Here is a 12,224-nt window from a genome sequence, read left to right on the forward strand (position 1 = left end):
AGTGTGGTTCCCACCGTGAAGCATGCAGGAGGAGGTGTGATGGTGTGGGGGTGCTTTTCTGGTGACACTGTCAGTGATTTATTTAGAATTCAAGGTACACTTAACCAGCATGGCAACGACACCATTCTGCAGCAATACGCCATCCCATCTGGTTTGCGCTTAGTGGGACTAACATTTGTTTTTCAACAGGACAATGACCCAACACACCTCCAGGCTGTGTAAGGGCTATTTGACCAAGAAGGAGAGTGATGGAGTGCTGCATCAGATGACCTGGCCTCCACAATCCCCTGACCTCAATCCAATTGAGATGGTTTGGGATGAGTTGGACCGCAGAGTGAAGGAAAAGCAGCCAACAAGTGCTCAGCATATGTGGGAACTCCTTCATGACTGTTGGAAAAGCATTCCAGGTGAAGCTGGTTGAGAGAATACTACAATGTAGAAAATAGTACAAATAAAGAAAAACCCTTGAATGATTAGGTGTGACCAAACTTTTGACTGGTACTGTATATATAAATTGTTTTATTAAATGTTTTGCTAAATAGGTGGGCTCAAAACAGGTGGGGCTCTGCCGCACCTGCCCTGAATGACTAGTCGCCACTGACTGTCGACAGTCTGAAAAAAAAGCTAATAAGAAATACACATTAACCTTGGCTAGGCTACTGTAGGGTCGTAAGTAACCACAGCCACAAAGTTATAAAATACGCCCATTTATTAAATGTAGCTTATTAAAATTGTACTTTAACCTAACCACACTACTAACCTTATGCCTAATCCTAACCTTAAATTGTTTTCATACATTTTGACGATATAGCCAATTTTGACTTCGTGGGTGTGCTATCTAATGGAAACCTGTGGCAAGGCTGATACCTTGGATCGCAGTTGTCTTAAAGGGGCAGCGTCCTATTATTCTCAAAATTACATACTTCAGAAACAAAACTGAATGCAACTAATGCAATTTTTCAAAACATAGATGTATGGCTAAATTACATTAAACAGCTAATACATATCATAACCAAATATAGCCTATTAATAACTGCATATAGAGAGAAAGGATGCCAACGTAGAGCTTGACAGCTTGTAGTCCTAAAAAACGGAAATTAGTTACCTCTGGTTCGTTCAGAGGAAAGAATAGGTTTTGGCATTAACGCCGAAAGACAGGCTTAGGAGATCTTATACGTTTAATTCTATGAGATAATATCAGTCAGCAAATATGACCTTTAAGAATTGTAAATCTCAGTGGAGGCTGTTTAAAGGAGGATGGCTCATAATAATGGCTGGTAAGGTGCAAATCGAATGGCATCAAACACATAGAAACCATTTGTTTGATACCATTCCACTAATTCCACTCCATTTCCAGCCATTACAACGAGCCTGTCCTTCCCAATTAAGGTGCCCCCAACCTCCTGTGGTAAAGCCTTTAGTGTTTTATTTGATTACATAAATGCTTCAAAATTCACATAAGTGACCTTAGCTGATGAAGATGATCTCATAGATCAAAACGCATCAAATCTCCTAAGCTTGTGTTTACCACAGACCTTATTTTTAGGCTATTATCCAAAAACCCTACAAAAACTCCATTCATTTCCACATAGGCCTTGGCCAACAAGCCTTTGTGGATTTAGTATCTACAAAAAGACGCCATTACTATTGCTCTCTATAGGCCCTTCATGATCCCAATGCATTTAAAAACTACAACATGTCAAGTCTAGTAGAAATTGTGATTGGGACAGTGAGAAAAACAGTTAACATTGGACCCTGTCATAGCCTATGAATAGAACACAGAGTTTTACCTTACCAGGTCAAGAGAACAGGAAAAACTCCAGCCCCCTGAAAAGACGTATGAATTTTGCACAATCACTTTTGAACCTGTGGTGCCAACTCTGAGTCGGTTGCTTCAGCCTTACCACGCAAACGAGCGCATTGGTTACTCTTCTTAACATTGGGTTTTAAACCTAAACCTGACCTCAACCCTAACTTTAACCACACTACGAACCTTATGCCTAACCCTAAACTTAAATTAAGCCCAAAAAGCACATTTTTGTTTTCATAAATCTTTACCATTTTGCCAATTTGACTTTGTGGTTGTGGTAGCTAGTGGAAACCATTGGTATTGGTACTTATTTTTTCTCTGCTCCACCCACCCACTGTTTAGCCCAATGAAAAATCTCCAAATCAACCGTAACTATGGCGTTTCCAGGAAGTGATCCCCAACCGGAATTATTCCAACCGCCTCCCCAACATGACATGAGGGCCCATCGCACCATGCGTACTAGCAAGAACAAACCGGCTTGAGTAGAGCTACTACTCAACAACGTCAGGGCTGACGACAACTACTAAATAGCTGTCATTTGAGAGATAAAGTGCAGACAGAAAGGCGCTTTGGGGCAAGTACAGTTGCGTGTTTTTGAGTGGTCATTTTGGGGATTTGGTGTTTGGTCCATATGCATCATTATCTTTCTAATAACTTTGACATTATTCAGCAATACTTGAGCAGGTGGACTCTAGGGCCTGAGTAGGATTTTAAAGCCAGGACATTTTCCAACCGAGACAGACACATCACCCGGTTGCTGACTAGATCAATGTGACCAATATTATCGTCCTTGCAGTTGTGGAAATAGTTAGATTTAAAAAAAATGTTGCTATATTTGTCTTGAGCCTTACCACAAGTCGCCCGTGTTTACTCGTTATCGCAGTCCATCTTTTAATGCTGCTACTACTACTACCCTTCCAGGTCCAGAATAGACAACGGAAGAAATGGCGGACGACCCCAACGCAGCGGATAGGAACGTGGAGATATGGAAGATAAAGAAGTTGATCAAAAGTCTGGAAGCTGCTCGGGGGTACGTGTGGACATGACAAGTGCATGGGGTTGTCAGTGACTTGATTCGTCTCATTGAACCACTAAACAAGGGGCTAACTTAGTAGCTAACTAGCTACTACCTATGTAGAAGCTAGTACAAGGCCCATACAAATTAACGTTATCTAGCTAGTAAATGGCGTTAATAGTTATAGTATTTAGTTCAACGCATAACTAGCTAGTTAGCTAACCAACTAGATAACTTGGCGTTGATCTACGTTACGTAACGTTAGCTAGCTTGCTATTAGTTGTGTAACTAGAATGACTTCTTTACCTTCAGCTACCAAGCTGGCAATGCGTACTAGGGGTATCTGACATTCACAGTTCGCTAGCTGATAATACAATCTGAATCTACACTTTGTTTTGATTTTAACAATGTCATAGCTGATGGCCAACGCTATCTAGCTAGTCTTTACATTAAAAAAATTTGTGACAGTGGGCAATTTTGCTGCTTTAAAGTAAAATGTGATGTAATTTCAGGCAGGTTTTTGCTGACCAAGTCTTTACCAGTCAGTGTCACATAAATAGCCCTTTATTAGCTGGCAATAGACCTGTCACCCAGCCAGAGTAGCTGACAATGTAGTTTAATTTAGAGCAAAGGGTCAAGCAATTCCTAAGCATAACTTTGACCTGCTTGACCCTGCATCCAACTCGGGAACTTCGCTTAGCTAAATTCCACACCTGACCTGTGCATGAGCACTCTTTCGCCCTGGGTGGTTATCTATATAGTCCAGTGGGTCAAATTGTTTAATGAACTCAGTCAGTGTACAGAATAAGGTGACCTTCACCCCCTTGACTAGGAACAGCAACAAGTTTGTATTGTCAACATGGTGGGCAAAACAAAAATGTGGAAGTATGAAGACTGGGAAGGTCACGCTCCCATTAGGCCTGTAGTAATGTCCTCATCTGAACCTGCCATAAGAACTCGCCTTAGAGCGGTCGGGTTTGATGCTATAGTTGAATAAAAAGGACATGCCTGGCTTGCTTGGAAAAACAGGCTATATCTACATCTAGGGCAGGTTAAGCAAGTCATGACCTGTGGTTTCTGTATAGCCCAGTGGGTCAAGTTGTTTAATGAGTTTACTCAGTGCACAAACTACTGTGACCTTCACCCTCTTGACTAGGTACAGCAACAAGTTTGTAATGTCAACATGGTGGTCAAAACCCCAAAAACGTGGAAATACTACTTGGGCAAGGTCACACTCTCACTATAAAAACGTCCGTATCTTTTTACAATCAGGGCCAAGTCTTAATGCTATGTATGTTTTTGTAGGTATGTGTTAGTGCTTTAATACAGTACTAACAAGTAATTGTTCAAATATCGGTCATGCAAAAAATCTCTGGTTGGTAATTAAGTCAGTCTGGACGCGCACACGCGTGCATGTCTGTACATACGCGTGCATGTCTGTACATACGCGTGCATGTCTGTACATACGCGTGCATGTCTGTACATACGCGTGCATGTCTGTACATACGCGTGCATGTCTGTACATACGCGTGCATGTCTGTACATACGCGTGGGAGATATGACGAGGAGGAAATCGCTGCTGGGCTTAGATATGTTCCCTGCAAGCTTGATCTGATTGATGTTAATTATCTTGTGTTGAGTTCACCTTGTGTAGAACTACCTGATTTTAAAAGCATTTGCAGAAACCTAATATATTAAAACTGCTCACATTCTTGTGTTGAGAACATTTGTAAGCCTGTAAAAAAAAAAAAAAAAAATTATGTAGATGCTAGCCATGGTGTGACCTTCACCTACTTTAGTAATTTCCTCAACTGAAAACCGGTCTTAAGAACTTGCTTTAGAGCAGTCCGTTTGATGCTATACTTGTATGAAAAGGACATGCTTTGCTAAACAGGACTCTACATGAAAGGCAGGTTAAGCAAGACAACCTGTGGTTCCTTTTTGAAAATATATTTATATTGTTTTTGTGTGTACTTTTTTGTGAAATCCAATTGGTAGTTAGTCTTTTCCCATCGCTGCAACTCCCGAACGAACTCGGGAGAGGCGAAGGTAGAGAGCCATGCGTCCTCCGAAACACGACTCTGCCAAGCCGCACTGATTCTTGACTCCGTGCTCGCTTAACCCGGAAGCCAGCCACACCAATGTGTTCAACCGTACAACAGGCGACCGTGTCAGCATGCATGCTAGAGCTCGATGGGACAAGGACATCCCGGCCAGCCAAACCCTCCCCTAACCCGGACAGCGCTGGGCCAATTGTGCGCCGCCTCATGGGTCTACTGGTCGCGGCCGGCTGTAACACAGCCCGGGGTCGAACTCTAATCTGTAGTGACGCCTCAAGCACTACAAATCAGTGCGTTAGACCGCTGCGCCACTCGGGAGACCCATGTTCCCTGTTTATACAAAGTTGTAAAATTTCAATAAATGGCTTGCAGACATAATTTTGCCTGAGTTGCTTTGCAGCTTATTTTACAACTCAAAGGAAGTGTTAGAATATGCCTTGTTTTTAAAAGTGGGTTTAATGCAATTGATCTCCTCTCAGGAATGGCACGAGTATGATATCCCTGATCATCCCGCCAAAGGACCAGATCTCCAGAGTGGCCAAGATGTTGGCTGATGAGTTTGGCACTGCATCCAACATTAAAAGCAGAGTCAACAGGCTCTCTGTGCTTGGAGCCATCACCTCTGTACAGCAGAGACTCAAACTCTACCATAAAGGTGTGTGAAGTCAGGTTGTAACTACTATCTCTCCTGTACGAAGTAATTTGGGGTGGTCCTGGCTGGTTTATGGCCATTTCTCCATTCATTCTAGTGGTCTAGAATACAAGCATTTCGCTACACCCGCAATAACATCTGCTAAACACGTGTATGTGACCAATACATTTGATTTCATCTCTGAGCTCCAACTTATTTTTTTTACCCTGCAGTGCCTCCCAACGGCTTGGTTGTGTACTGTGGCACCATTGTGACTGATGAGGGCAAAGAGAAAAAAGTCAATATCGACTTTGAGCCTTTTAAACCCATCAACACTTCTCTGTATCTCTGCGACAACAAGTTCCACACAGAGGTAAGATTGTTCAACACCCCTCTGTCCATTATTTTCCCACCTCACTATATATTTCTCATTGGCCTATTTGACTGGGAAATACGGAGTATTGCATTTGGATTGCATTGCACTATCGAAACAACACTTCTGACGGTATCAAGATTGTGTTGCTTGTTTTGGTGAAGAAACTTGGCTTTGTGTGTGTGTAGCGTGAAGTTAGGTATAGCCAAAACAGTCAAAATATTGACCACCTTTCTAATTAGATTTAAAAAATGATATTACATGCATCTTCCGTCTCTCTCCCAGGCTCTTACAGCATTGCTCTCAGATGACAGCAAGTTTGGTTTCATTGTGATTGATGGAAGTGGCGCCCTCTTCGGAACCCTACAGGGCAACACCAGGGAGGTGCTGCATAAGTTCACAGTGGACCTACCCAAGAAGCACGGTAAAAGCCCTACATTCACATACACTCATGAACACAATTACAGCCTGTCCCCACACAACCATGTATAACAAACAGTTTTCTTTCAGGCAGAGGAGGACAGTCTGCCTTGCGTTTTGCTCGTTTGAGGATGGAAAAGAGACATAACTATGTGCGGAAGGTGGCAGAGACGGCAGCCACGCTTTTTTTGTGYAACGACAAGGTCAATGTAGCAGGCATGGTCTTAGCTGGTTCAGCTGACTTCAAGACGGAGCTCAGCCAGTCAGACATGTTTGACCCGGTCAGTAACTCCAGACCCACCATTCCAGGTCTTTCTGGTGCCATTGTCAGCATTGCCATTGTAGCATTTATATGGCTGATATGTGATCTGTTTGTTGACTGATGAATGTCTGACTTGTGTCCATTCAGAGGCTTCAAGCAAAGATCCTGAAGCTGGTTGATATATCATATGGTGGGGAGAATGGGTTCAACCAGGCCATTGAACTGTCCGCAGAAGTGCTTACCAATGTCAAATTCATCCAGGAGAAGAAACTAATAGGTACTTGTATTCAATACAGCTGATCTGTTGTTAATTTGCATGAATGTCTACTCTGATATCTGTCATGAGTGCTTGAGTGTCTCTCTGGCATAGACATGATCCATCCTGTTGTCATATTGATAATATAGAGGACCTTTTCTCCCAGGACGATACTTTGATGAGATCAGCCAGGATACGGGGAAGTACTGCTTTGGGGTGGAAGACACACTGAAAGCCATGGAAATGGGTGCTGTTGAGATCCTGATTGTTTATGAGAACCTGGATACCATGAGATACATCCTACGTTGCCACGGAGCAGAGGGACTTGCTATGGCGGAGAAGGGTACCGGTATGTAAATGTGCTCGACACGCACTACAAAATGCATCCAGTTGAGGGATTCTTGTCTTAACATGTTTTTATTTCTTGCCCCTTTCTGTTCTGTTCAACCCCTTCTACTGATCCAGATGAGAAGACGTTGTATTTGACGCCAGAGCAGGAGAAAGACAAGTCTCACTTCACAGACAAAGAGGTCAGTGAGGAGTCATTCTCTTTCCATAACCAACACAAGTGTATGAAGGAATTTTTGTTGTGGTCCCAGATTTTCTAGAGGACCTTGTAAAATGTGATGTAAGCAAAATTGAAAAGAAATTACATCTACTTCCTGTGTTCGCATCCACCACTTTTACATGGAGAATTCTCATCACAAAAGGATCTCCAATTTTTCCTGTTCAACTTTTTGATTGTGGGTTTATTTCTACAGACTGGTCAGGACCATGAGCTGATCGAGAGCTTGCCATTACTTGAATGGTTTGCCAACAGCTATAAGAAGTTTGGAGCCTGTCTGGAGATTGTCACTGACAAGAGCCAAGAAGGATCCCAGTTTGTCAAAGGCTTTGGTGGAATTGGTGGTAAGGGTTTAAGTATACATTCATAACTAAATGCTTTTACTATTTTGGGTGGGTTTATTCTCTGTTCATGCAAATGAATAAAAATGTCAGTGTAGATTGGCAGTGTAATGCACCTCTGCAGAGCAATTATACTGAACAAAAATATAAATGCAACCGTTTCAAAGATTTTACTGAGTTACAGTTCATATAAGGAAATCAGTCAATTTAAATGAATACATTAGGCCCTAATCATGGATTTCACATGACTGGTAATACAGATACCTTAAAAATGGGCCTCTCAAAATGCAATTGTTTTTGTTGTCTGTAGCTTATGCTTGCCCATACCATAACCCCACCATGGGGCACTCTGTTTACAATGTTGACATCAGCAAATCACTCGCCCACACGATACCATACACGTGGACTGCGGTTGTGAGGCCTGTTGGACGTACTGCCAAATTCTCTAAAACTACGGAGGTGGCTTATGGTAAAGAAATGAACATTCAATTCTCTGGCAACCGTTCCGGTGGACATTCCTGCATTCCGCATGCCAATTGTACGCTCCCTCAACTTGAGACATCTGGCATTGTGTTGTGGAACAAAACTGCACATTTTAGTGGCCTTTTATTGTCCCTAGCACAAGGTGCATCTGTGTATTGATCATGCTGTTTAATCAGCTTCTTGATATGCCACACCTGTCAGGTGGCTGGATTATTTTGGCAAAGAAGAAATTATCACTAACAGGGGTGTAAACAAATTTGTGCACAACATTAGAGAGAAATAAGCTTTTTGTGCGTATGGATTTCTGGGATCTTTTATTTTAGCTCAATAAACAAGGGACTTTACATGTTTGTTTATTTTTATTGTAAGACTGACTATTCCTTTTTAATTAAATTTTTACAGGGATCTTGCGGTACAGGGTGGATTTCCAGGCCATAGAGTACCAAGGAGAAGACGATGAGTTATTTGATTTGGATGACTACTAGGTAGTTGAGACTGACGCGAGGGGAAAAAATTATTCATCAATTGGAAGGCTTTCCCTGATTTGACCGAGACTGGTGGAGGGAAAGCAAGTCGTCAGGAGAGAGACCTAGACCTTCAAACAAAAGAGATAGACGTGATACCGTATATCAATGGATCCCTGACTTGAAGCAGTGACTCCATCTCCTGTTTGGAGGGAGCTTATCTTGGTTTGTTTCTCTCCACTTAATGACGGATTCAAAGTGACTGACAGCAAGGCCATGCTCCTCCTGCCTGCTTGGCCTGCTCTAGGCCACACTGATAGAAACCTGTTTTTCTCATCACTCCCTACTTTCTTCTTACCAACTCAATTTCCTTATCTATCTTTTTGTCTTTTTTTTACTGGTACTTGCTGCTGTTGTGTTTTATGAGATTCTGATTATTTAGTTTTCCTTTTTTAAATAAAATGTATGTAGTGGGCAGGGGGAAAAAAATATTCAATTGGAACTGCTTGACTTCCATATCCTGCCTCCTATCTTTAATTCAGTACCTGCTTTGTTTTGTCCCATTTTCCCCTCTGGTAATTGATCCACTGTTACAGGTGCTGTACTCTGAGCCTATACTGTTCTCTTGTACCTGTTTTCATTTCGAGGACCTGTGTCCTTTATTACTCATACAGACTTCCCAGAGCTGAGATTTAGAGTTGTACAGCTACATCGTCTGTTTTTATATTGCCTTGTACACTACACACCCTCACCAATCTGTCTCATTCAGTATAATGAACCATGCCCTCAGTGCTGTGCACCATGCATACTTTCATGTTCCCCAGAGGCATCTGTGTCCAATGTTAACTGTGATTGATTGTCTGAATTGCACAGTGACAGAAACTGACCAATCTGAGAGCTAGTGTGGTTGTTGTCAGGCAGTGTTGTGTGTGTGTGTGTGGCTTGACTTCCAGGCATATTACTGGTATGAGTAATCCTCTAGTACTATCGACATAAATTGAAACCTGTCCAGTTTTATTATTTTGAGTATGATTGTACTGGATGTGAACTGTACTGGCTCTAATTGTCTGAGTTTTGTTGATTGGCTATCCTAATTTGAATGTGGATACTGCCAATACAAAAGTTGAGTGCAGCCCCTCTTACCCCCCCCCCCCCCAAGAACATCTGAACACTGTCTCTCATCTTTCCCCTACTGTTGCATACTGTTGGGTTGGAAGACTCCTGCCTAGCTCTGTTTCTTCCTACCAAAAAAAGTTAAGTCACAGAACATTTTGGTCAGAGGCACTGGATGTTTATTTGGGGGTCTTTGTGGCTTGCATGGTCTAAAAAAAGAAATTGTCAGCCTGAATGTGAGCTATATAAAAAGAGAAAAAAAAGCTTTAAGTACTTTGACTATTGTCTGAATCTGGCACGTAAGAATGGTGTGTTGTGATGGTTCTCCATAGTTCCTTTTGGGGCACAGTGAGCAGTTTTATCTAGTTATGAATGTGATGTCTACTTTGCAACATCAAGCCCATATTATGACATTTTCTAGATTTCATCTATTCATCTGTCACCATTTTGTATGAGATGTATTAAATGTCCTCATTGTTTGCAAGTCTGGTGTCAAGACTTTTGGTTGTCCCAGTGGATGTCCTATATTTTCAGAAAATTAAGATTGTGGGAGCTATTTCTGTATATTACCTCTTTTTTTTAACCTTTATTTTAGACAAGTCAGTTAAGAACAAATTCTTACAATGACTGCTTACCCTGGACAAACCCTAACCCAGATGACGCTGGGCCAATTGTCCGCTGCCTTATGCGACTCCCAATCATGGCCAGTTGTGATACAACCTGGAATCGAACCAGGGTCTATATTTTTTTCCCACCTTTATTTAACCAGGTAGGCCAGTTGAACAATTCTCGTTTACAACTGTGACCTGGCCAAGATAAAGCAAAGCAGTGCGACACAAATAACACAGTTACACATGGAATAAACAAACATACAGTCAATAACACTATATACAGTGTGTGCAAATGAGGTAAGATAAGGGAGGTAAGGCAATAAATAGGCCATAGTGGAGAAATAATGACAATTTGGCAATTAAACACTGGAGTGATAGATGTGCAGAAGATGAATGTGCAAGTAGAGATAATGGGATGCAAAGGAGCAAAAAAAAACTGTATGGGGATGAGGTAGTTGGATTGGCTATTTACAGATGGGTTATGTACAGGTGCAGTGATCTGTGAGCTGCTCTGACAGCTGGTGCTTAAAGTTAGTGACGGAGATATGAGTCTCCAGCGTCAGTGATTTTTGCAATTCGTTCCAGGAGGAATTGGCTTTGGGGGTGACCAGTGACACTTATTGGAGCGTGTGCTATGGGTGGGTGCTGCTATGGTGACCAGTGAGCTGAGAGAAGGTGGGGCTTTACTTAGCAAAGACTTAGATGACCTGGAGCCAGTGGGTTTGGCGATGAATATGAAGCGAGGGCCAGCCAACGAGAGCATACAAGTCGCAGTGGTGGGTAGTATATGGGGCTTTGGTGACAAAACGGATAGCACTGTGATAGACTGCATCCAATTTGCTGAGTAGAGTGTTGGATGCTATTTTGTAAATTACATCGCCGAAGTCAAGGATCGGTAGGATAGTTTTACGAGGGTATGTTTGGCAGCATGAGTGAAGGATGCTTTGTTGCGAAATAGGAAGTCGATTCTAGATTTAATTTTGGATTGGAGATGCTTAATGTTAGTCTGGAAGGAGAGTTTACAATCTAACCAGACACCTAGGTATTTGTAGTTGTCCACATTATTCTAAGTCAGAACTGTCCAGAGTAGTGATGCTGGTCGGGCGGGCAGGTGCGGGCAGCGATCGGTTAAAGAGCATGCATTACGTTTTTACTTGCATTTAGGAGCCGTTGGAGGCCACGGAATGAGTATTGTATGGCATTGAAGCTTGTCTGGAGGTTATTTAACACAGTGTCCAAAATAATGGCCAGAAGTATACAGAATGGTGTCGTCTGCGTAGAGGTGGATCAGAGAATCATCAGCAGCAAGAGCGACATTATTGATGTATACAGAGAAAAGAGTCGGCCTGAGAATTGAACCCTGTGGCACCTCCATAAAGAGACTGCCAGAGGTCCGGACAACAGGCCCTCCGATTTGACACACTGAACTCTATTTGAGAAGTAGTTGGTGAAGCAGGCGAGGTAGTCATTTGAGAAACCAAGGCTGTCGAGTCTGCCGATAAGAATGTGGTGATTGACAGAGTCGAAAGCCTTGGCCAGGTCGATGAATACAGCTGCACAGTATTGTCTCTTATCGATGGCGGTTATGATATCGTTTAGGACATTGAGCGTGGCTGAGGTGCACCCATGACCAGCTCGGAAACCAGATTGCATAGCGGAGAAGGTACGGTGGGATTCGAAATGGTCGGTGATCTGTTTGTTAACTTGGCTTTCGAAATCCTTAGAAAGGCAGGGTAGGATGGATATAGGTCTGTAACAGTTCGGGTCTAGATTGTCTCCCCCTTTGAAGAGGGGGATGACCGCAGCAGTTTCCCCTTTGG

General features: G+C 42.5%; 1 protein-coding gene across 2 annotated transcripts; it reads left to right on the top strand.

Annotated features, from left to right (window-relative positions):
- Positions 1-2,209: 2,209 nt before the first annotated feature.
- LOC111981037 (eukaryotic peptide chain release factor subunit 1) lies at positions 2,210-9,168 on the top strand. Of its 2 annotated transcripts, none has more exons than XM_024012159.2 (11): positions 2,210-2,384; positions 2,732-2,840; positions 5,365-5,540; positions 5,750-5,889; positions 6,175-6,313; positions 6,400-6,590; positions 6,719-6,848; positions 6,994-7,176; positions 7,293-7,357; positions 7,589-7,736; positions 8,619-9,168. In XM_024012159.2, the coding sequence occupies exons 2-11, from the start codon at positions 2,755-2,757 to the stop codon at positions 8,699-8,701; spliced, it is 1,341 nt and encodes a 446-aa protein (XP_023867927.1). In that variant the 5' UTR covers positions 2,210-2,384; positions 2,732-2,754; the 3' UTR covers positions 8,702-9,168. The 2 variants fall into 2 exon arrangements, with proteins under 2 accessions (XP_023867927.1, XP_070305580.1); XM_070449479.1 differs by having other exon boundaries at positions 2,371-2,393.
- Positions 9,169-12,224: the final 3,056 nt, after the last annotated feature.

The sequence above is a fragment of the Salvelinus sp. IW2-2015 genome, linkage group LG20 (assembly GCF_002910315.2).
Source record: "Salvelinus sp. IW2-2015 linkage group LG20, ASM291031v2, whole genome shotgun sequence".
In the NCBI taxonomy this organism is placed as follows: Eukaryota; Metazoa; Chordata; class Actinopteri; order Salmoniformes; family Salmonidae; genus Salvelinus; species Salvelinus sp. IW2-2015.